At 35.9% G+C, this 22,423-nt stretch overlaps 3 protein-coding genes across 3 annotated transcripts; all 3 read left to right on the top strand.

Annotated features, from left to right (window-relative positions):
• The first annotated feature begins 11,116 nt into the window (after window positions 1-11,116).
• On the top strand, window positions 11,117-17,699 carry LOC141647349 (uncharacterized). Its single transcript, XM_074455492.1, has 11 exons — window positions 11,117-11,296; window positions 12,189-12,308; window positions 12,415-12,523; window positions 12,640-12,891; window positions 12,980-13,092; window positions 13,418-13,482; window positions 13,816-14,069; window positions 14,147-14,303; window positions 15,293-15,333; window positions 15,416-15,574; window positions 17,264-17,699. Exons 1-10 carry the CDS (start codon window positions 11,192-11,194, stop codon window positions 15,541-15,543), a joined length of 1,344 nt encoding a protein of 447 aa, XP_074311593.1. The 5' UTR covers window positions 11,117-11,191; the 3' UTR covers window positions 15,544-15,574; window positions 17,264-17,699.
• Window positions 17,700-20,067: 2,368 nt separating this feature from the next.
• On the top strand, window positions 20,068-20,427 carry LOC141648786 (rapid alkalinization factor-like). The gene has a single exon (XM_074457503.1). The coding sequence runs from the start codon at window positions 20,068-20,070 to the stop codon at window positions 20,425-20,427; it is 360 nt and encodes a 119-aa protein (XP_074313604.1).
• A 1,391-nt stretch (window positions 20,428-21,818) lies between these two features.
• Window positions 21,819-22,184, top strand: LOC141648787 (rapid alkalinization factor-like). The gene has a single exon (XM_074457504.1). The coding sequence runs from the start codon at window positions 21,819-21,821 to the stop codon at window positions 22,182-22,184; it is 366 nt and encodes a 121-aa protein (XP_074313605.1).
• Window positions 22,185-22,423: the final 239 nt, after the last annotated feature.

The raw sequence follows: 22,423 nt of genomic DNA on the forward strand, positions 1-22,423 counted from the left end.
ATCACTTGACGACAATCTTACGAACTGTCACAAATCGTTCTGCGTATCAAACATGCGGCCCAATCATCACCGGGTGGTTTGCGGGAGGTGCAGAAATGAGGTATCTACAACTATAAGTAAGGTACTAATTTTATTTTTTAGATCTGATTTGTGCGTTTTTTTATCGTTCTTATCTAAATATCCGTTTCATTTTCGTTGATTCGTTGTATTTCCGTTTATACTTATATTTTGTTGTTAAAGTACTTATTTCCTCATTTTTTCCCAATAATTTATAGGGTTTTGAGTTTGATATGAGAATTCTAAATGATCATGTACATTTTCATGTTGTTTGTTAGGTGTTTGATAAGCTTTTTTTTATTCAATTGTGTTATTTTGTATCTTTGATAATTTCTAAGGTTTTTGATTTAGATGCGTTGCCGTTATTGTATTAGTTTACCTGAGTTATTGTATTATTCAAATTCAAATTTAGTTATTGTATTTTGTGGTTACTTTTTGTTTACTGTATTAGTTTGTGTATAGTTATAGTATTACTTTGATCGAGTTATTGTATTATTCAAACTCAGTTATTTTATTCTGTAGTCATTTCTTGTTTATTGTGTTATGTTGTTAGTAATAGTTATTGTATTGCTTTAATCAAGTTATTGTATTATTCAAACTTAGTTATTATATTGTTTTAATTTAGTTGTTTCAAATTAGAGTTGATGTAAGATGACGTCTTTTTTTTTTTTACATTATTGTGTCGTTGGTGGATTATATGGCGAGATTGCAATCGTGGATTATGTTTTTTCTCTCATATTTATCTATATGTAAGTTTGATTTTGATTTTGATTTTTGTTAATTTGTTCAAGCTAATACTTAATTATGTAAATTTCAAAAATTAATTAAATACTCGACCATCATGATTGAAATACTTGAATATGAACGTTAAAATACTTGAATATGAACATTAAAATACTTGAGTATGAGGATTGAAATACTTGAACATTAGTATTAAAATAACCACATATTATTTCAGAGTAAGTATTCTAGTTTTTTTGGATACATTATTATTTATTTGAGATAGCCGGTTATTGTATTATGTTAGTTCAGTTATTTGAATGCATTTGTTGGATTATTGTATTTCATTTGCTTAGTTATTCCATTCTGACAAACTGTGCTTTTATTTCTCTAGACTATCCAGTTATTTTATAGTGTTTTTATGGTTATTTCAATACTTATAAGGGGTTATTGTATTTCAGCTGCATAGTTATTTTCAACTTACGCGTTTTTTTGTTTTTATTTCTTTTAGTAAGCTTTCGCTTTCTTCTGGTTCAGCCCTCATCAATAGACAAGACATGATTTTCGTCAGGAAGAAATATTGGCAGAAGAATGGTGAAAACACCGGCAAACATGGTTCTCGTCGGGAAGAAATAGTTATAGACGTAGCATTGGAGATACATATATGTAATGTTACGGATGCTACTATTGTTAGATGTATTGTTTAAGATGCTTAGATGTAATGATGAAGATGCATAGATTATTAGAGATGCTTAAATGTACTGTGATGGAAACAAAATAGTTATGTAATGAATGTAAGTTGTTGTTTTTTAACGTTGTTATAACGAAATGGCCATTTATTTAGTTAAAAAAGATGAGAACATACAAATGATGGAAAGTTGACTACATTTGAGTTAGTGTTGTCTTAAAAACGGTCCATTTTCTTTAATCAAAAGCCATGACGATTTCAAAATTTCTTCGATTAGAAGAGTATTGGCACCAATCGTCATACACAATATACATTTGGTATATATATATTAGCGAGCTCTTTCATAAAAAAAAATTGCACTCGTTAACAAGGTTTTCAAGATCTTTTTCAGAATTACAAACATTACGAGATAGAAATTAACCAATCTCAATTATTGATTGAATGAAAAAAACTAGTATTCAATTAAACATGATGAAACCAAACATAAGATAGAAATTTCAATATATTTGAGTTTCATCTCAATACAATAACACGATTTACTCATTACAATAACTGAGTTTCTACATTACAATAACAATAAATACCAGAACTTTACATGACAATAACTGAGTTTCTACAGTAGAATAACTACAAATACAAGAGTTTCCACATTACAATAACCGAGTTTCTACATTACAATAACTGAGTTATTCAATTAAACAAGATGAAAACTAACAAAAAATGATTAAGTATATACATCAATTTTTCCATAGAACGTCAATTATCCGCGTCTATCTTGATTCAACCTGCAAATCACCAAAAGGCAAACTATCACTTAACAGTACACCCAAGAAATAACTAAAAGATACAATAACTGAGTTTTAATAATACAATAACTGGGTTAAAGTAATATAATAATCAAGATGTAATATTATAGCAACAACATTTTGTAAGAACATTATATAGAATAACTCGGTCAATATATTACAATAATTGGATTGTAAAATAACTATAGCTGGCTTTAAACAACTAACGAGTGAATAAGTAAATCACATATAGACTAACTAACTCTATTCATTACAATAACCGAGTTTCTACATTACAATAACTACAAGTACCTGAATTTCTACATTTACAATAACTGAGTTTATACATTATAATAACTGAGTTCATACATTACAATAACAGAGTTTCTGCATTTGAATAACTATTAAATAACCACGTTTCTTCCTTACAATAAATGAGTTTCTTCATTCAACTAGACATTTTAACAAACAGTTGGTGTGCTAATCTAGATTACCAACTATTTTTCAGGTTTACGATAAATCATCAATCAATTGCCAACGGTATGATAAACAAGCATACTAACGGAGTGGCAATTGAAATAACTCGCAAAATAACATATATTGACTAATATAATCTACGCTTACCTTTGTTTTGTCGATTCGCGCTGAGGTTTCTGCAAATTTTGGGGGAAATTGACTATTGATGCGTGTATCCATCAAATTGAACAAAGATAATGAATTGATTTTGTATTTTTGACTCGAATTACTCTAGTTTTTATGAAGAATTCGATACAATTGGCGATGAATTTGCAATATTTTGATTGATTTTCATGTTTTTTGTTTGATGTGAAAACAAAGAAATTAGGTTTAGAGAGAGGGGGACTAGTCAGATTAGAGAGAGAAGCGTTTTTTGTTTTTGTTACGTGTAATTGTGAGGAATTAATTTTGTTAGATCAATTGTATATATATGCGGGGGTAACTCATGAAAAGTAGCAAACTCACCGGATCCTGCCTCATTAATTATTATCATCATAAAAATATATTAAATTTAAAATCTATGAAATTTTATTAAACTTTATAGTTTATTAGTATAGAGATGTTAATTATTTAACATACAAAAATATAATAAGTAGGTTATAAATAATTCAAGTTAGATTCCATAATATATATAATACTAGGCTTGGTGCCAGGCTATGCCCGGGTGTCACGGTCCGGTACTTTTGCCGGATCGTGGCGCGCACTCTTGCCCGGCTCAAGGCAAGATGCAAGCGACAAGGATATTCGTACTAGTGAAGAATCGCTCACTAGCACGATACTCGGGTCTCGGCAGCACTCGACAGGATTGCAACGAGAGCGTCAAGCACTAGTGTTTGTCAAGCACTAGGCATTCGTAATCGGTCTCGGGTGTGTGAGTCGGGATCCTAGTGTCGATCCCACAAACACGGCTTGTTAGAAAAGTGAAGGGAAAGAGTCATTCAGAACAAAACAACAACAAGCAATACGAAGGCACAAGGTAGGAAGCAGATTTTCATTCACTAGTACTCCCTAAAGAGGAAAATTTGATAATTACATCCTGATAGCAGGAAACATTGAAAGTGTATAATAGCGATATACCTATTTATGGAAATAAAAGCTATGCTAACTATGCTAAACTACGAAAGTATTTACTACAAATATACAAGGGAAATGAAATTACATAAGTATGAATAAATCTAAGGGTTCGAAGTGTGCGGATCATCACACTCTCCCCCACCTAATCTTGTTGTCGACCTCGGCAACACCATAGTCTTGAATGGTGCTTCAGTGAGACATCGTGCTTGAGCCCTGGTTGTCCATGTTGTGTTAGGATTTGGCCTTCTCTGCACTCCGATTTGTGGGCGAGCTTCTGACCACACAAGGATTGGCGTCATCGTCCCTTCAAGGATAGGCTGAAGCTTCTTGACATAGAAGTTGCCGAACATCATGTTCTCCAAGTCCACTCCTCGCTCCTCGTTTTCCAGGAAATTCCACTTCGCCGTTGTCCGAGTAAACATCTCTCGGGGTCTCTCCAAACACTTGCTCCCATGGACCTTCCCCTTGTCTATCTTCACTGCGGTACCTGCATTCAAGGACATGTGAGATCTCTAGGACGCCGAATCAGCATTTCGGCGCGGCCCCCTGATGGTACGAGACCTTATCTCTTGGGTCGACCGACCCGCAAACCAGGACGTTGATTCAGCATATCGACGCGACCCCCTGATGGTACGAGGCCTACTTCTATAGGCATCTCGACCCTCATTGTCTACTCCTCGGTGAGGTGGTAGACTCTCCTTTTGTCTCCCAGGCCACTTAGCAGCGTAGTTAGCATGGGTCTTGTTCGCCCACGGCTCCACCAAACCTTTAGGCATTCTCCAAGGTCGCATTCCTTGTTTCGGCGTCGGTATCACCCTCATAGCCGAAATTCGATGCTGCCCCTTGTCTTTGTTGCCGTCTACCGTCTTCACTACGATAGACCCCATTAGTAGCATCGATCCGTCACTCGGTTTCAATACTACCAATGCTTTCTGAAAGAACTGCATCCCGAGTACTAACTTGAAGTCATCCAGCGTAACGGTGGTGAAGTCGAGCTCCCCTGGCCACTCACCCACTTGGACCGCGACCTTGTTAGCCACTCCTTGGACGCGTCTCAATTTTCTATTGACCGGCTTCAGGCAGCTGTTAGCATCCCGCAAAACTAGCCCCAACCGATCAGCTTCCTCTTTCGTAACAAAGTTGTGGGAGGCGCTCGAGTCGATCAAGGCTCAAGCTTGCTTCCCATTCACCATCAAGTACACGTACATGAGCCCGTTGGATTTCTTGGCACAGGAATCTTCGTACTTCCTCATCACGCTAATCCTTTGAAGTGAGCCCATCCGTGGTTGGGCTTCACCATCACTTGAGTCTTCGTTATACTCTTGGTGATAGTCGGCCAACGCCCCCATCAAGACGTTCTTGAGCCCCTTTCGGCATCTTCTTGAACATGGCATTGAACTCCGCTTTGTTCGGACAATCGGCCATCTTGTGAGGACCCTTGCACACAAAACACCCAAACGGTTTCTTCGTTGTGGAAGCAGTTGAGTTTCCCGCCTTCGAAGACGAGCTTGAGGGCGAGTTTGTAGTGATCGCCGATTGTGCTTGACTTCCTTACGAGCGGAACCGACTGTTCCCAACTGAAATGGCGCTATTTTTTGGCCTTTGTCCATTGTACCCACTTTGTGACGCACCAGTATTCCCCGTTAGAGCCACAACTCTTGGTGCCTCTCGCTCCTCGTGAAAGTCGAGCAGGCGCTCCGCGGTCGATATGGCCGAAGACAGGGTTTTGGGATTCTACCTCATGACCTCCTATTGTGCCCACCTCTTCAACCCATCAATGAATTCGAATGTCATGTCCGTCTCGGACATTTCGGTAATCTCGAGCATGCACGCAGAGAATTCCCTCACATATTCTCGGATTGATTTGGTGTGCTTGATTTCCTTCAACTTCTTCCGAGCAACAAACTCCATGTTGCCGGGGTAGAAGTGATCCTTCAAGATCCTCTTGAAGTCGGTCCACGATGTCACCGTAATCGTGCCCGCATCGATTTCCTTGTACCTAGCCCTCCACCACATCTTGGCATCGTCGACTAGATACATGCTTGCTGTGACAACTTCCGCGTCTTCGTCGAGCCCACTTACTCGGAAGTATTGCTCCATATCGAAGATAAAGTTATCGACCGCTTTAGAATCCCTCGCCCCATCGTAGGCACGAGGTGGAGGTGCCTTCACCTTATGCCCCCCCCCCCACACAGATTTCCCGTCATTGGCCACCGCTTTCATGAGCGTGGCGCAAATGTTCTCTAACTTCTCGACCTTTCGGTGGAGATGATTGATCTCTTCCTCCCGATCATCGGGGATCGCATCACTGATCGCTTGGATGCGGGTGTTCATCCCGTCCACCTTTGTCTCGAGTTCACAAACCGTCTTTTGCAACTCCTCGAGGCTCGCGGCCATCCGCATAACGACGCCCTCGAGTTTAGGAAGGTTGACGTCGATTGATTCCTCTAAGGCATCCATTCGATCCTCCATTGTTTCGCCCATTTTCTCGATCTCGATAAACAAATGCGGCGTGCAGAAACCCGTCCGAAAACCGGGCTCTGATACCAAATGTCACGGTCCGGTACTTTTGACGGATCGTGGCGCGCACCCTTGCCCGGCTCAAGGCAAGATGCAAGCGACAAGGATATTCGTACTAGTGAAGAATCGCTCACTAGCACGATACTCGGGTCTCGGCAACACTTGACAGGATTGCAACGAAAGCGTCAAACACTAGTGTTTGTCAAGCACTAGGCATTCGTAGTCGTTCTCGGGTGTGTGTGTCAGGATCCTAGTGTCGATCCCACAAACACGGCTTGTTAGAAAAGTGAAGGCAAAGAGTCATTCACAACAAAGCAACAACAAGCAATACGAAGGCACGAGGTAGGAAGCAAATTTTCATTCACTGGTACTCCCTAAAGAGGGAAATTTGATAGTTACATCCTGGTAGCAGGAAACATTGAAAGTGTAGAATAGCGATATACCTATTTATGGAAATAAAAGTTATGCTAACTATGCTAAACTAGGAAAGTATTTACTACAAATATACAAGGGAAATGAAATTACATAAGTATGAATAAATCTAAGGTTTTGAAGTGTGCGGATCATCATACCGGGCTACTTTTATTTACCATTTAAATTTTATTATCTATGAAATATTATTCGTAATATTTGGTTAACACATACATTTACAATTTATATCTTGAAATTATAATGAGAAGTAAAATTAATCTACAAATGACGAGACATGTTCATCTCTTCAGCTGTTAATATTATTACTTTTACTATATCCCCTGTTAATACTATTATGTTTACTACTTCTTCGGTTACTGTTGTTTGTTTAACTACCCCTGTTATTTTTATGGTTAACCACTTAGTTTTGTCAAACTCATATATTTAAATAAATTAATATTTTCTTAAAATCGAATTATTAGTTAATTTTTCATACTTTCCCCGTTGTTCGTACTGTTAATATATTATATTGATTGCATAATTCTTTCGATTTGATTTAATGCATATATGTAATATATTTATATAAATATATAATCCTCTTAAAATTGCATGCCTAAGTAGTAAAAGTAATTTCGTCAGTAAAGAAAAGAATTGTAGTAACATTGGATATAGTTATATAATAGTAATAACTCATTTGAATAGTAAAGTAACAATATTATCAACGAGATTAGTGAGAGTGGTAGAAACAACAACGGGATAGGGAAATAATCAATATTAATGCGACAATAATGAAAGTAACAATAGTTACGGCGGGAGTAGTGAAATTATCAATATTAATGCGGCAGTAGTGACAGTAAGTACGGCAGTAGTGACAGTAAGTACAATAATTACGGCGGGCGTTGTGAAAGTAACAATGATTACGGGCAAGTAGTGAAATGTTATTACTATTGTTTCATTAATAAGAGTAAAATATTAATAGCGGGAGTAGTGAATTTGTCTCAAAATTTATTTTATCGTAATTTTAGGATATGTTATAAAAAATATATTAATGATAAATTTATGGGTTATGCAACTTTAAGTAATTTTATTTAATGAAAAAAAATAATGGTAACTAGAGGTATCCCGGGCGAAGCCGGGCACCAATACTAGTTATATATTAAATTCAGAAATCAAGGGATTTAAATGTAATTAAAGAAAGTTATACAAATTAATTATACTATATAGTTTTAAAATAAATCAATAGCCCTATGTGATGGACCCGATTAAGGGATCTTAATGCAAATATTATATAGTTTGAGTTAAAATTAAATTATATAGAACCTTGGTAATTTTCCTAAACATGGTCAATTTCTTTAAAATAAAATAATTAATTAAGATGGTCAATTTTCTTAAAATAAAATAATTAATTAAGATGGTCAATTTTCAAGGAGACTAAAAGAAAGAAGATCTCTGGTAATTTTCCTAAATATTTATAGAAGTCTAGAAGATGGTCAATTTCCTTAAAATAAAATAATTAATTAGTATAAACATGCACACTTATGGTATTAATTATTATCATATTAAATTATATATTAAATTTAAAATTTATGCAATTTTAATAAACTTTATAGTTTATTAGATGTATAGAGATGTTAATTATTTAACATACAAAAATATAATACGTAGGTTATAAATAATTCAAGTTAGATTCCATAATATATAATATTGCATAATTCTTTCGATATGATTTAATGCATATATGTAATATATTTATATAAATATATAATCCTCTTAAAATTGCATGCTAAGTAGTAAAAGTAATGTCGTCAGTAAAGAAAAAAATTGTTGTAACATTGGATATAGTTATATGATAGTAATCACTCATTTGAATAGTAAAAGTAACAATATTATCAACGAGATTAGTGAGAGTGGTAGAAACAACAACGAGAGTAGTGAAATAATCAATATTAATGCGGCAATAGTGAAAGTAACAATAATTACGGTGGGAGTAGTAAAATTATCAATATTAATGCACCAGTAGTGACAGTAACAATAATTACGGCGGGAATAGTGAAAGTAACAATGATTACAGGCAAGTAGTGAAATGTTATTACTATTGTTTTATTAATAAGAGTAAAATATTAATGGCTGGAGTAATGAATTTGTATCAACATTTATTTCATCGTAATTTTAGGATATGTTATAAAATTTATATTAATGATAAATTTTCGAGTTACGCAACTTTAAAGTAATTTTATTTAATGAAAAAAAAAAATTTAATGGTAAGTAGAGATAGTCCGGGCAAAGCCGGGCACCAATACTAGTTGCTTATAAATCGGATACATTATTATAGTATTGAAGATTATAAGCGACTTTTGATAGTCGTCCAAATCCTTTATACGACCCAACTCTTAATTGACCCACCGAGTTGTCCGCCTAAGCCCTAAAGCCCACAACTTTTCCTAAGGAGCTCATTTTACGTTGATTAGTTTAACGTTTTTCGATTTATTAATTAAATTAAAAATTCTTTAATTATTTGTTATTTGATATTAATTTTAATTTTTCGATTTATCGATTAAATTGTTGGTCGATAATTTGATTGAAATGTTCAGTATGGGAGGGGATTTTTTTTTGTTTTGTTTTCTAATTGGATTAATTTCCGTCTATATTTTCTCTTGACTACTTCATATTAAATTTCAGACTATTACTCTCTCCATTCAAATTGTCAAATAGAATAAACATTTGTAACCCCAATTTGAGCCAAGCACGAGGTCTCCCGTGTTTAACTTTTGCCACCGAAGCAAAACTCGAGTTCGAGGCAATCTTGATAAGATTATTATAGAGAGGGGAATTGCATAAAAGGAATTGTATTATTGAATTGTGTGTTGTTGATATCAGGATAATGATCGGTATTTATAATACCTTATAAGACACCCTAAGCATTACTAAATCCTGACAGCCATCGTGACGTAGCCGTCACTACTAAGCTCTAATGGGCTTAATATCCTAATACTCTCCCGCAATCGTAAAGGCAGTACATAGTACGAACTTTACGATTGGAGAAATACAAAGTAAAAATATAAAAAGAAAAAAATGAAATCTTCAGTCTTCGATCTTCATCAATCATCTTCGTCTTCGAAAAATGGTAAGATAACGAGTATAAAGACTCGCTAGAAATTTCTTCGAACAAGAACGTTAAGTTTTTCGGACTTGTCGAAAGTATGAATTAATTTGCAGGAACCCTAATCGAACCTGACAAATATCAATAAAACGGAAAATTATCCGTTAATTTCAAGATTTGGAGAACGTTAAGCTTTTCGAACTCCAAATAAATCAATTTGGGTACCACCTTGAACGAAATCGAAGATTTTTAATTAGGTTTCAAAGAGAATATTTTTTTTTTTCTTTTTTTGAAGAAAGCATTGGATCCTTCGGAAAATATATTGTACGGGTTGATATCATATCCGCAAGGAAAAGGAGATTCTTCAAGGGGTGCATGTGTGATAGACATGTCCACCTCTAAATTTTGCTGTAAAAGAAGAATCCGGTAGCAAAATAGAATAGCTACACAACAAGAACGTAGCCATACTACCATTATTAATTAGGCTTTTAAAGAACGCAGCGTAGGAACAAATGAAAAGTTTTGCATTTTTTTTAAGAAATAATTTTTAAAACATAGGTAACGGAATCCCGCCGGTGGGCATTACATATTGTTGCCCACTGGCAAGAAAGCGGAAAACGATTTGCTTAAAGTCCTTAAGAAAAAGGCTCTGATACCATGATAAGATTATTATAGAGAGGGGAATTGCATAAAAGGAATTGTATTATTGAATTGTGTGTTGTTGATATCAAAAATAATGATCGGTATTTATAATACCTTATAAGAAACCCTAAGCATTACTAAATCCTGACAGCCATCGTGACGTAGCCGTCACTACTAAGCCCTAATGGGCCTAATATCCTAATAAATCTCAAGATCACGCTTGGAAACAAATGAACTAGACGGCTATACCCTATATATAATTAGTAAATTTCCGTGTTTTTTTATCTTCGTTAACTTTTTAAAAACTTCGAATTCAAAGGTTATAAACGAAATTGGCAAATCAATGACATTTGATAGGGATAAGCAAAGATAGAATCATAGATATTTTACAGAGTAAGAACAAAATATGATTGAATCAAACAAGTTCAAGCCTCTCACAAACTTTTCGAACCGATATAACATTAACTCGACTTAAATCGTTATATTTCCCGAGTTGAGCGTCTACGAGCTATGCTTTGACCGAATTTTGTCCGAGCCAATCTTGAGTTGCTTGTAAGCCGGGTTGGTCTCATTATCACCCCTCCGGCCCTCCTGCCTCCAATGTACCAATTTGTGAAAGCCCAATTAATATGTTTTCCCGCCATTAAGCCGCTTCGTGCAGAAGGAGAGAGAGAAACAATGGAGGTGAGTGTGAGCGGAAATTCACTCAAAACCTTCGCGCGCGCCATTAATTGCCTTGCTAAACTCGGCAACGAACTCGCTATTCAAGCTGCTTCTTCTCAGGTTTTCCCCTCTTTTTTCGATATATTTAGTTACATTTTTATTCAATTACATTACTTAATTACGGAGTAGTTAATTCTATGTATTGTTCTAGGGTTTTTCTTCATCTGTTGACAAATGATATCGATATTTCAGTGATTTTACGATCTAACTGATTATGGAATTGCGTTGAATTTATTAATTCATACTTGCTATATTTTTAATACGATAAATTAAACCCTAGATTGAAGTGTTTGTACTTCGATAGAAACAATTTATGGAGGAAAATTGCATTATCTATTGATATTGAAGTTCTGGTGATTTTTCGATCGAAATGCGTTATGGAGTATGTAAGTATATGTATCACAGATTACATTAATCTCTGTGTTCATACTGCTTAAATTTTGATTATGACAAATGGAATTCTATATGTAACTATTTGTACTTTGATTAGTTAAAAAAGCGTGCCTCGAGTGCACCTAAGACGCCTTGAGTGAGGCATTAGCCAAAATGTTTCGGTACATTTCAGGTGTGCCTTGTAGAGAAGGCTTACCTAACGAGGCGCACTAACACGCTTTTTCCGTATCTTTTTCTTCCTGAATCCTGATCATTAGTTAAGCCATTTCTTAGCGCCTCTTCGAACTATGGTACTTTGACAAAAAAAAAAAAAAAATTGGAGGGACAATGCATTATCTGCTGATATGCAAATTCTGGTGATTTTTCGGTCTAAATGCATTACGGAATGTAAGTATAAGTGTCACAAATTGAGTTAATTTTATCAGTTTATTCTGATTAAATATTTTTATCACAAATGAAATTCTAGATTTTAGTGTTTGTACTTTGACAAGAGCAATTTTTGGAGGAAAAATTTCATTATTTATTGATGATTGATTGTTATTCATCTATAATGGTACAGCTTGCTTTCTGCACTCTGAATTCATCACGGTCTGCTTACCAATCAATCTCATTCATATCTGATTTCTTCGACGTGTATACTGTTTCCGGCACACAAGTCCAATTCAGCATCCTCTTGAAGGTACTTATGTGTTGTTACGTATTACATTGCCATTGAGGTTAAATCAGTTTGACGATCAAGTTATTTGGTTATGATGTTAATTTCTAGGGTTGTTTTGTTTGAGTAGGCTGTTTGTGCTGTTCTAAGGACTCCTCTTTCAAGCATCGATCATTTGCGTGTGCATCTACTTGACGCTGATGCTGATAAAGTAAAGTGGACGCTAGATTGTGTTAATGGTAATGAAACCTCGCGTTTTGCACTCGTGACGGGATTGATGCTTTTTGTGTTGAGTTTTGGATTGCAATGATTGTCATTTGGTTGTTTATCTTTTGGGTGTTTTAACATTGTATAGGTATGAGGAAAACCTATTGGATTAACTGCAACGTTGAACCTGATATACAACACTTGTCACTCGAGAAGGAGAGATTTAAGAGCAATTTTGTCATTAAACCTCGTGATCTCAACAGACTGCTTTCCAATTTTCAATCATCGCTTCATGAGATTACTATCATCGCCACAGAACCGTCTTCTGTTCCGTCAGAGGCGGAGAGTGAGATTGGAGGGAAGGCTGTTGAACTTAGAAGCTACATTGACCCTACAAATGGTAGACTTTTGGAATTTCTAATTTTGAGTGTTGATCTGTGGTTACCTGGATTCTTGTGTGTTTGTGATGATGACACACCATGTTTCAGATAGTGGAGCGTCATTACACACTCAGTTGTGGATAGATCCAGTGGAAGAGTTTCTCCAGTATGCTCATGCCGGAAACCCTGTTGATGTTACATTTGGTGTTAAGGAGTTGAAGGTACGTCAGACGTCACTATTTGATGAACCTCTTTGATACCTTTTTATTTATTTATTTCTGCTTTAATGACATTATTACTGTTAAGTACCACTTAACCGTCACGACATCACTCACTTGTAAATATTGTAATTCGTATGCCTGTGGGTTGCTTTCACTAACCTTGTGTAGGTTAGTGGCCTCAGAGTCTCACGCTACCTAGTTTCTTTCTGCACTCTTATCCTTTCCGCTCTTTAATTTTGTGTAGGTTAGTGGTTTATTTAATATTGATCATGTCACTTTACTTACTTGAAGCATTTGTTGGTTTGTCCTTGATATATAATTTCAGGCATTTCTGTCCTTCTGTGAGGCCTGTGAAGTTGACTTGCATTTGTATTTTGAGAAGGCTGGCGAGTAAGCTTCCCAATCTGTTAAGAGTGTGTTATTTTTGTATAAGTTGTCAGTCAGTCTTCTTTCAATATGGAGTAGTTTCCTGAGGATGACACATATTCAAGTTTCCGTTTCATCATGGTTTCATAAATCGTAATTTGTATGGAACTTTTGTTCATCATTGACCTTCGAAACAATTATGGAGTACCTTTCTTTTAAGATGCTAATATTTTACAAAAGTTTTTCCCTGGAAACTTCTGTCCAAGAGTGTATTATACTACTATTATTATGTAAGAGTATTAGCCCTTACAGTCTACGGGAATGCTCTTGAAAAGTGAAATATTGGTTTTGAAACAGGCCAATACTAATGACACCCAGATTTGGTTTACACGATGATGGATCTACATCAAACTTTGATGCTAAGCTTGTTCTTGCAACAATGCTCACATCTCAGTTACACGAAGGAAATCAAACAGGGGCTGCAGCATCAGATGGTGCATTGAACAGAAAGGCCAACAATGAGACAGAACCTGATGCACAGGAAGAGAGATGGAGGGCGCATGCCACTCCACATCCATCTCAGCATACTAAGATTTGGTCTGACCTCTCAGGTAAATGACTAATCACTTTTCAAATGAAGTTTTTATATATGCGTTATTATTGACTGTAACTTGCCTGAAAAAAACAGGAAGTGCTGGTAAAACTGGTGGTGGTAGTCGTAGTAGGCTGAATCAAGGTGAATTGAATTCCACTGTTGATGAGCAAAGGGAACTCCAAAATTTCAGGGGCATGCAGATATCAAAGGCAGGACCTAGTGGAGAAAATGTTGCTGCTGATCCCAATTCGTATCCAACTGTGTCCCCATCCCTGTTTTTGTTTTCCCTTCCTCTTACATTGGGTATTCAACTGCTTTATGGCTTGTTCCATCTTTGGTTTCTGGAATCCGCTTATCAGCATGTCATGCTTATACATAGACTGCGCAAAGCCAGAAACACACTTTCTGAGATACACATCACTTGCATGGTTGCATCAAACTCTTAGTGGTCTTGCTATGGAGTAAACCCTTCACAGGCATCTTAGTATCCTGCACTACATCATGATACCCCTAAATGATACAACAGCAGAAGTTAAGTTTCCACCTCAATCATTTGATTCATATGATCTATATGGCTATACTCTAGTTTCTTGTATACGAGTCATTAGAAGGACTCGTACGGAAACGGGTGGATGAAGTAGTACATAACTCCATGGTAACTTCTGTGATTACTTGTTCCCTTAATTCACGGAATTGTGGTTTAATAACTACAGGTTTCTCTATAATGAAAATGAGCATGATTATGGTATTGGGGTTCTTTTTCTTTTTTTACCGAATTAACTACCCCACTAGAAAGCTTTATTTTTTATATTTATTTTTATTTTATGGTTGTTACTTAGCCACCCATTGAGGCATGAACACTTGTTGAAAGCTTGGTGGTAAACTTTCAGTGACACTTTATTCAAAGTCCTTAGACAAAGGTGTCTTGAGTAGTCAATGTAAAACATCCGTTTTAATTACTGTGTTTACCAACCAACAAAGTAAGACAGTTTGCTGAAAGTAGCTGTGTTAGATCTTGAAGTAGCTGGATGGGTCATTGGATAATCTTGCCACTGATGACATATCCAAATATATTGCTGAAACTGGAAATGCCATTTTGAAAGAGTAAGAATTTTTAATGTATACCTGCTATATAAGACATGCAAACTGACTTCTGAGTACAGCATGATTCTTGTTAGAGATCACAACTTTCCTACATGATCCAATGGGTTTGATCACTTTTCTTAACTGGCATTTTAGCTTCCGTGACATGGATATTGATCAGCCAGTGGAACATCAAGGTCAGTTGTAAAATAAAGCATAATTTTCCATTCATACCGGAATATAATTTACAACACACTGAATTGGTTGCCTTGCACGCAGGGTTTCAAGAGAAAGGTCAAGGCTCATCTCAACATCATCCTAGTAATTGGGTAGAAGCAGATGAGGACGACGATGACGGAGAGGAGGATGAATTGTGTGTACAGTCTACCCCGCCATATTGTGAATAGCAATGAGTAGTCAATGATCTGCTAGACTCTCGTAAGTCAGCGCTCTTGCTATTTGCTTGCCTTAAATATCTATGATCATGTTGAAGTAGTCTCTGTACAATAGAACCATGCTCATTGACCTTACATTATCCATAAGCTCAACAATTGCTACATTTTCTAGTATTGAATCCTGAATTTATATTTGACAACTAACTTGTTAACTAAATGTTACTTTCACCTGGTTTGCTTCTTGTAGATCTAGAATTCTAGACTGCTGTTAATAGATCCAAGCTCATTGTCCATAGTAGTATTCTGTAGGTGGTTTAAATTTTTCCAAGATAAGCTCTAGGTAACCCTCATCTATCTTGAAATGCAGTTAACCTCAGTAATCTAGAGCAGGCAGATGATGTGTTTTTTTTAATCGAATACATGGATTAAGCTTTAGTAAGAACTATACACCAGCAATTTTATTTTTTCTTGTTGTCACTTGTGAATTATAACATGATAGAAGCAGTGATAGGTGGACAGCTATTAGATAACAACTAACCCTCTATAACCTCAATTTTGTTCTTTACTCCAATGTTCACTATTGTTTGTTACCTCAATGTCCACTGTTGTATCACTTGTATGACACATAAGTGAGCATTAAGCCTGGCAAAAATGAAACTAGCAGATCTTCTGGCGGGGTGGGCATAATCCGGTCCGGACCGGAAAAATGGACCGGTCCGGACCGGAATCTAGTGGACCGGAACCGGAATTAAAAATTCCGGTCCGGTCTCCGGTCCACCATTTTCCAAGATTCCGGTTTCCGGTCCGGTTCGGTCCGGGACCCGTATTTTCCGGTCCGGACCGGTTTGGATCGGAATGCCCAGAATTATTGTTATTTGCATTTTTTTTCTTAAAATTGTATTTTTATTCCGGTCCAATGGACCGGAATTTTTGACCGAATTTGAAAAAGTGGGTAATTCGGTCCAACGGTCCGGTCGGTCTTGGACCGGAAATTTTCCGGCCCGGTCTCGGTCCGGAATTTTTGTAATCCGGTCCGGTCCCGGTCCATGAATTTTGTCGATTCCGGTTCCGGTCCAAACCGGTTCCGGTCCGGTCCGGTCCGGTTTTGAACCGGTGCCCACCCGGTAGCTAAGTAGCTACATACAGAGGCACCGTACATCATCTGACCAGGAAAACGTAAAGTCCCTCAGCAAGCTCTTCTAGGTCTAGGATTATAAGGTTACAGGCTTACAACTAGGAAACCAAGTTAATGATTGCGAATTTGCGATTAAAAGTTTCGAATATATCACTCCTTTTGCTTACGTCCTAGAATTAATAAGCCAAATGATGCCATGTCATATGTAACTTAACTACATAACTACTATTATTCCGTATGTTCGTAGCAGAACAGCCGTCGTGTGTTGCCCCAGGTTCATGGCGTCATTCTCACATCTGCTCACCTAGAATTGTTGTAATTATTTTGAGTCCTGTAGAGTTATTAAGCCACTGAACCCGTCTCTTCCTTTTTTTCTTCACTAATTGTTACCAGTAAAATGTAGCTCAGAATAACAGAAAAATGTAGTGAAATTGTGCTAGTAGTGAAGAGTGGAAATAAGGGTGGGATAATAGCACCTACGTAGGCTACGTTACACATGGCATCATCTTCTCGAATTTGAAATTTCTTTCCAGGAAATACACCTGTTTGAATTTTGCTGTCCTCACTTAGAATAATATCTCTCTTGTCTGTGTGTAGGTCAGTGAAGAACAAATGTGTAATTCTACTATTACCATGCTCTTGTTGGAAAAGCTACCCAAGCTACACCATTCGTGCTACATGACTGCAGTATTATACTCAGCTAACTGCTGTGAATATGTAGAGAATCTAGAGGTAATGTCATTGTGAATTCTTAGACTCAATTTCAATCCCTTACGCTAGCTTTAAGCTTGAGACGTGCCTTGCTGAGTCAGATTTTGTCAGACTGCATCATAGTAAAAAGAGTGGTTAAAGTGGTGTAACCGTGTATTTTCGGGATTTTAGCACCTTTGTTCGAGGTTTTACTCTTTGCACACTAGAAGTAGTGGTTGTAGGTTGATAATGTTAAAAAAGCATATAAAAAACTCTCGTTCAGGCAGGCAGAAAACCCGATGGCCAGGTTACCTGATAGTCTAACCTCATGATTGATTTGCTTTACTGTTTTTTTCATTCCTTTAAAGTTAATACTCCATATTCTCTTTCCTGAAATTTGTTTATTTATCGAGTTATCGATTAAGTAGTCAAATGAATATAATCATAATCATACTGCAGCACTATGTCCAAAGAACCAGACGGCTAGTATTATACTTGTACATACTCCGTATTTAAGAGAAGTATATAAGCCAATTATTAAGGTTGGGCATCCTTGAGGTTTGTTGCATACCTAATCCTGTTTAGTTCCTACAATTTTCTTTATTAGTTCCGATTCGGAAGCATCTTTGGAGAAAGCTTACATGCCACCAAGTAATTGTCTATAGTCACTTCCTAGCCAGCCATTAATTTATGCCTTTTGATTTAGGTTAGAAAATAGTGATAGCTAACAACCATCCGAGCTGTTTAAGAGCGTGTTCTTTTGTTATCAATCAAACTGAGTTGAGATGTTAAGACATTGAATTATGATATCTGATGCGGTATCCGCGACAGCTATTGATTGGTTGGTAGAATATATTCCCAACTACTACTTTGTTCACATAGCTTCTTTACGTAGTTTCTCAGCTGATAGTTTACGTATTTGTTTTTAAGGTATGTTTTTGTTTGGAGGCAAAGGGGGTAACAGTTTTTCCATATATGTGCGATTATTCCATAACTACTGTGAAGTATAACTTTGTGGCTTTTTATTAGTCATTTTTGCGATCAGTAATATGGAGTATTTACTGTTGGTCACTCGAAAATACCGTCTTCTAGCTGCTAACAAATGAAACATCGTGTACATTTGATCCCCTCACTTCTCATCCCTACCATTTTCAAAAACATGCCATGACGTGGTATAACTCATTTGATCGCCTTTAAGGACACATAATAAGAAGCCATATAAAAGATAAATCATATGGCTTGGTAGCGAAAAGGTAACAAAGGTTTGTTAGTTTTGTTCATTTTGTTTCAATAAATTGCAATTGTATATGTTTTTTAAAATATGTAAGGATCATTTGGAAAACGTAAACGATCAGATAAAGTACGAGTATTGTCAGACTTTATCATAAAATGAGATGCAAAATGAAATAAAGGCAGCTAACGGAAAAAGATGAAGAGAGGTGGAGCAGATTGGCAGATGGGAATTGAACGCGGAAAGAGCGTTGAAGGGCTGAAGGCTGATGTCGTTGAGGTGGCCCACACGTATTTATAGGTTCGGTCCCTCTGAGTCCCCATGCCACTTCTGGTCCTAACACTCCTAACCGCTTACCCTCATTTGTTTCTTCCATTTACGATGAACGCAAATTTTTATTTTAGATGGGCTATTTTCGGTCTGAAATAAAATGAACTAAATGTAGCCATTTTATGGTAAAATATTACTCCCTCCGGCTTGTTATTTTCTTCCCATTTCATTATAATACTCCTCACATATATTAGAGAAACGGGAAGAAAATTAAAAGCCAGAGGGAGTACTATTTTATGATAAATATTACCATAATTTTCATGGTAAAAAGTTACAACTTTAGTTATAACATTTTGTCATTAAATGGTTATATTCTATTAAAAAAATGGTGAAATTTGGCCCGTCTTATTTCAAATCGTTTGAAGCAAGACTTATTGATTAATCAATTTATTTATAACTTTCACTCGAGAAAAACTAATACTCCGCGTATAATAACATAAACATAGGGACGTCAAAAGTAATTTAATAGTAACACGAAATGAGAAAAATGGCATAAAAATAATAAAAAATGCTCAATGATATAAAATAAATCAATAAAAAAAATTCCGAGTAAAATTTCTAGTCTGAAAATCAACCACAATTATATAAATTTACGATCAGCTAATGTGAGTTGTTGAATATATCTAAAAACTACTAGAAATATATTATTCACCTTTTTAAATTATTACGGAGTATAGAATTTCCTTTTCCTCTGTATGTAAAATATTTCCAAAATTACCGTATTTAAGGATAATTAGTCATTAGAAAACTCATGTTTTAATTTTAATTTTAATTTTCATGAATCACAAGATTGACTCGTTGCTTAGCTAGCTAAGCAAAGTTAGTGCTCAAGCATTTCTTGAAAACATGCATGCATGAGTGAGGAGACACCCAAATTTTCACCATCAATTGCCTGCATCCATTGTATAAAGTATAAACTTGCATAATATATTGAAATTGCATTTCTTCATTTATCTAATTATCTCATAAAACAATCAATACTCTACATCCATCCAACAAAAACTCCGAAAAATCTTGAGTTAAGCATCGATACTTAAAATTAATATAACTCTTCATATATCTCTCCATTCTCAAACCATCCAAAACATTATTTCCTCTACATTCATCAATTTTAAAAAACAAAACTCAAATATATAAAATTTTCTTGATTATGGCCAAGGCAAAGTCGATTATCGTCATCATAGCCGTTTGTTTGTGTATTATAGGGTTCATAGACAACGTTCATGCAAATGACGTGAACTACTCCGTAAGTTCACTTGTCCTAACTCGACCCCTGTGCAATGGGTCTATGGCAGAGTGCCTAATAGGGGACGAGTTGGATGAGCTCGACTCAGAGACTCATCGTCGCATTTTAGCGACGCAAACAAAGTATGTAAGTTATGGTGCATTGAACAAGAATAGAGTGCCATGCTCGAAACGTGGTGCATCCTACTACAATTGTAAGCCTGGTGCACAAGCTAATCCCTATAGTCGTGGCTGCACTACCATTTCTCGTTGTAGTAGGGGATAATTTTATTGAAATATATACTATTGTTTTCATTTTTTATATTTTAATTCATAATCAAATTATGGAAAATACTTTATGATATTGTTATGTATAATATTGCGCTATGCCTCTATGGTATACCTATACAATTTATATTTCTCAGGGGTGTTAATGAGACGAGACAGCTCGCGAGCAACTCGAGATCGGCTCGGCCAAAGCTCGGTCAAAGCTCGTCTCGAGAGCTTAAACGAGTCAAGCCGAGCAATCGCTGGCTCGACTCGAAAAGCTCGTGAGCAGCTCGAACTTGTGTGATTATATAAGATATTGATCATATTTTATAAAAATGTTTTATCCTGATTATATCTTTGTATCACATATATCAAATGTCTCACCGATTTGCCAAATATTTTACATTTAACCTTCGAGCCTTGTTACTGAAAATATCGGAAGAAAAAAAATCAAAAAAATTAACCATTATATATAGGCTCGAGTTTTGCTCATTTCGCGTTAAAAAATTTCATGTTCTCGATAACGATAAGACATTTTTTACAAGTTCGGGTAAACTCGAGATCGAGTTTTGGTTCTTGAGCACAAGCCGAGCAAGGCCAAGCTCGGGCTCGGCTCGACTCGCTAGCACCCCTATTTCTCACTATTATTAGTCATAATAATTGCAACAAAATGCAATTATTTTGTTTGTTGGATGCTAAATTTCTAACCAAATGTTTACATATTATTTAACATTTATTTTTATCCGAACATATAAAATATGTATACATGTAACGGTGACATATCAGTGTCGATGACACGAATACGCTACATGATAGAAATGTTTGTGCTACATGATATAAATGTTTGTGCTTCCCATATTACAAGTACTCTATATCAATCAACATTACTTGAATTACAAATCCAATCAATCAACTATCAATAATTAACTTCCGCCATCCATTATTATAATAATAATAATAATAATAATAATAATAATTATTATTATTATTATTATTATTATTATTATTATTATAATAATAATAATAATTAATTAATTAACCACCAAATCCTCCTAACCTCCTTACCTCCCTTCCTACTAGTTGTTCGTATATCCATCCCATCTTAAGTTAAAAAAAATTATGATTTATCTTGATCATTCATTTACTTTTTTTTTTAATTATTTATAAAAAATATTTTAATTAAAGGTAAATAAATGATTTAAATTGAGGAGTATAAATGTATAATATGCTTTTGTAAATAACCCAAAACGGGACCCAATTCCCCAAACTTCTCCCTACTTAATAACTAGCCGTACTCATTTCTCAACCCTCCTTAAATTGAACACCTAACGCTCCCTAGACAGAGAAACCAACCAACCAACCAAATTGTAGAGAGAGAAACCTCTGCATTTTCTTCCCTCCATATTAATGGCGGAATCAAAATCAAAATCCCTTCAATTCCTAGCCATAGCATTAACAATAACAATCCTATCAATAATCTCAACCGTCCAAGCCGGCACACAATTCGAGGTCAAGGTCGGGTTATTCGGATCAGGTTGCCGCGGAACAGTTGGGGAGTGCTTGGATGCCGGAGAAGAGTTTGACATGGAATCGGATACGCACCGGCGCATATTAGCGCAGACGCAGTATATAAGCTATGGTGCACTGAACAAGAATAGAGTTCCGTGTTCGAAGCGTGGGGCGTCTTACTATAATTGTCAACCTAGTGGAGCTGCTAATCCTTATACTCGTGGCTGTTCCGCCATTACTCATTGTGCTAGAAGTAATGGCTAAGTTTTTTTTTTGTTTTGTTTTAATTTGTGTTTCTTTTGCAAGGGAGAGAAGAGATGGATTGTAATTTGGTGTCGGTAGAATGGTTGTGTAAGACGGTTTTATATAAGGCTCGGTTTTAAGCATGTTGTTAGAGTGTAAAATCTATCTTGGGATTGCCATCAATCTAAACTTTTGGTTGAGAAATCGGTTGAGATGGTTTCTTGTTATGTGGTTGGTTGAAGTTACATGTGATTTGACTA

This window comes from Silene latifolia, chromosome 3, assembly GCF_048544455.1.
Source record: "Silene latifolia isolate original U9 population chromosome 3, ASM4854445v1, whole genome shotgun sequence".
Classification (NCBI taxonomy): domain Eukaryota; kingdom Viridiplantae; phylum Streptophyta; class Magnoliopsida; order Caryophyllales; family Caryophyllaceae; genus Silene; species Silene latifolia.

Bases quoted from the DNA above. Each gene is read 5' to 3' on its own strand.
- LOC141647349 (XM_074455492.1), top strand. From the start codon at position 11,192: ATGGAGGTGAGTGTGAGCGGAAATTCACTCAAAACCTTCGCGCGCGCC. The intron at 12,309-12,414 runs GTACTTATGTGT...TTGTTTGAGTAG, and splicing joins AATTCAGCATCCTCTTGAAG to GCTGTTTGTGCTGTTCTAAG. The intron at 14,304-15,292 runs GTATCCAACTGT...CTGGCATTTTAG, and splicing joins GTTGCTGCTGATCCCAATTC to CTTCCGTGACATGGATATTG.
- LOC141648786 (XM_074457503.1), top strand. From the start codon at position 20,068: ATGGCCAAGGCAAAGTCGATTATCGTCATCATAGCCGTTTGTTTGTGT.
- LOC141648787 (XM_074457504.1), top strand. From the start codon at position 21,819: ATGGCGGAATCAAAATCAAAATCCCTTCAATTCCTAGCCATAGCATTA.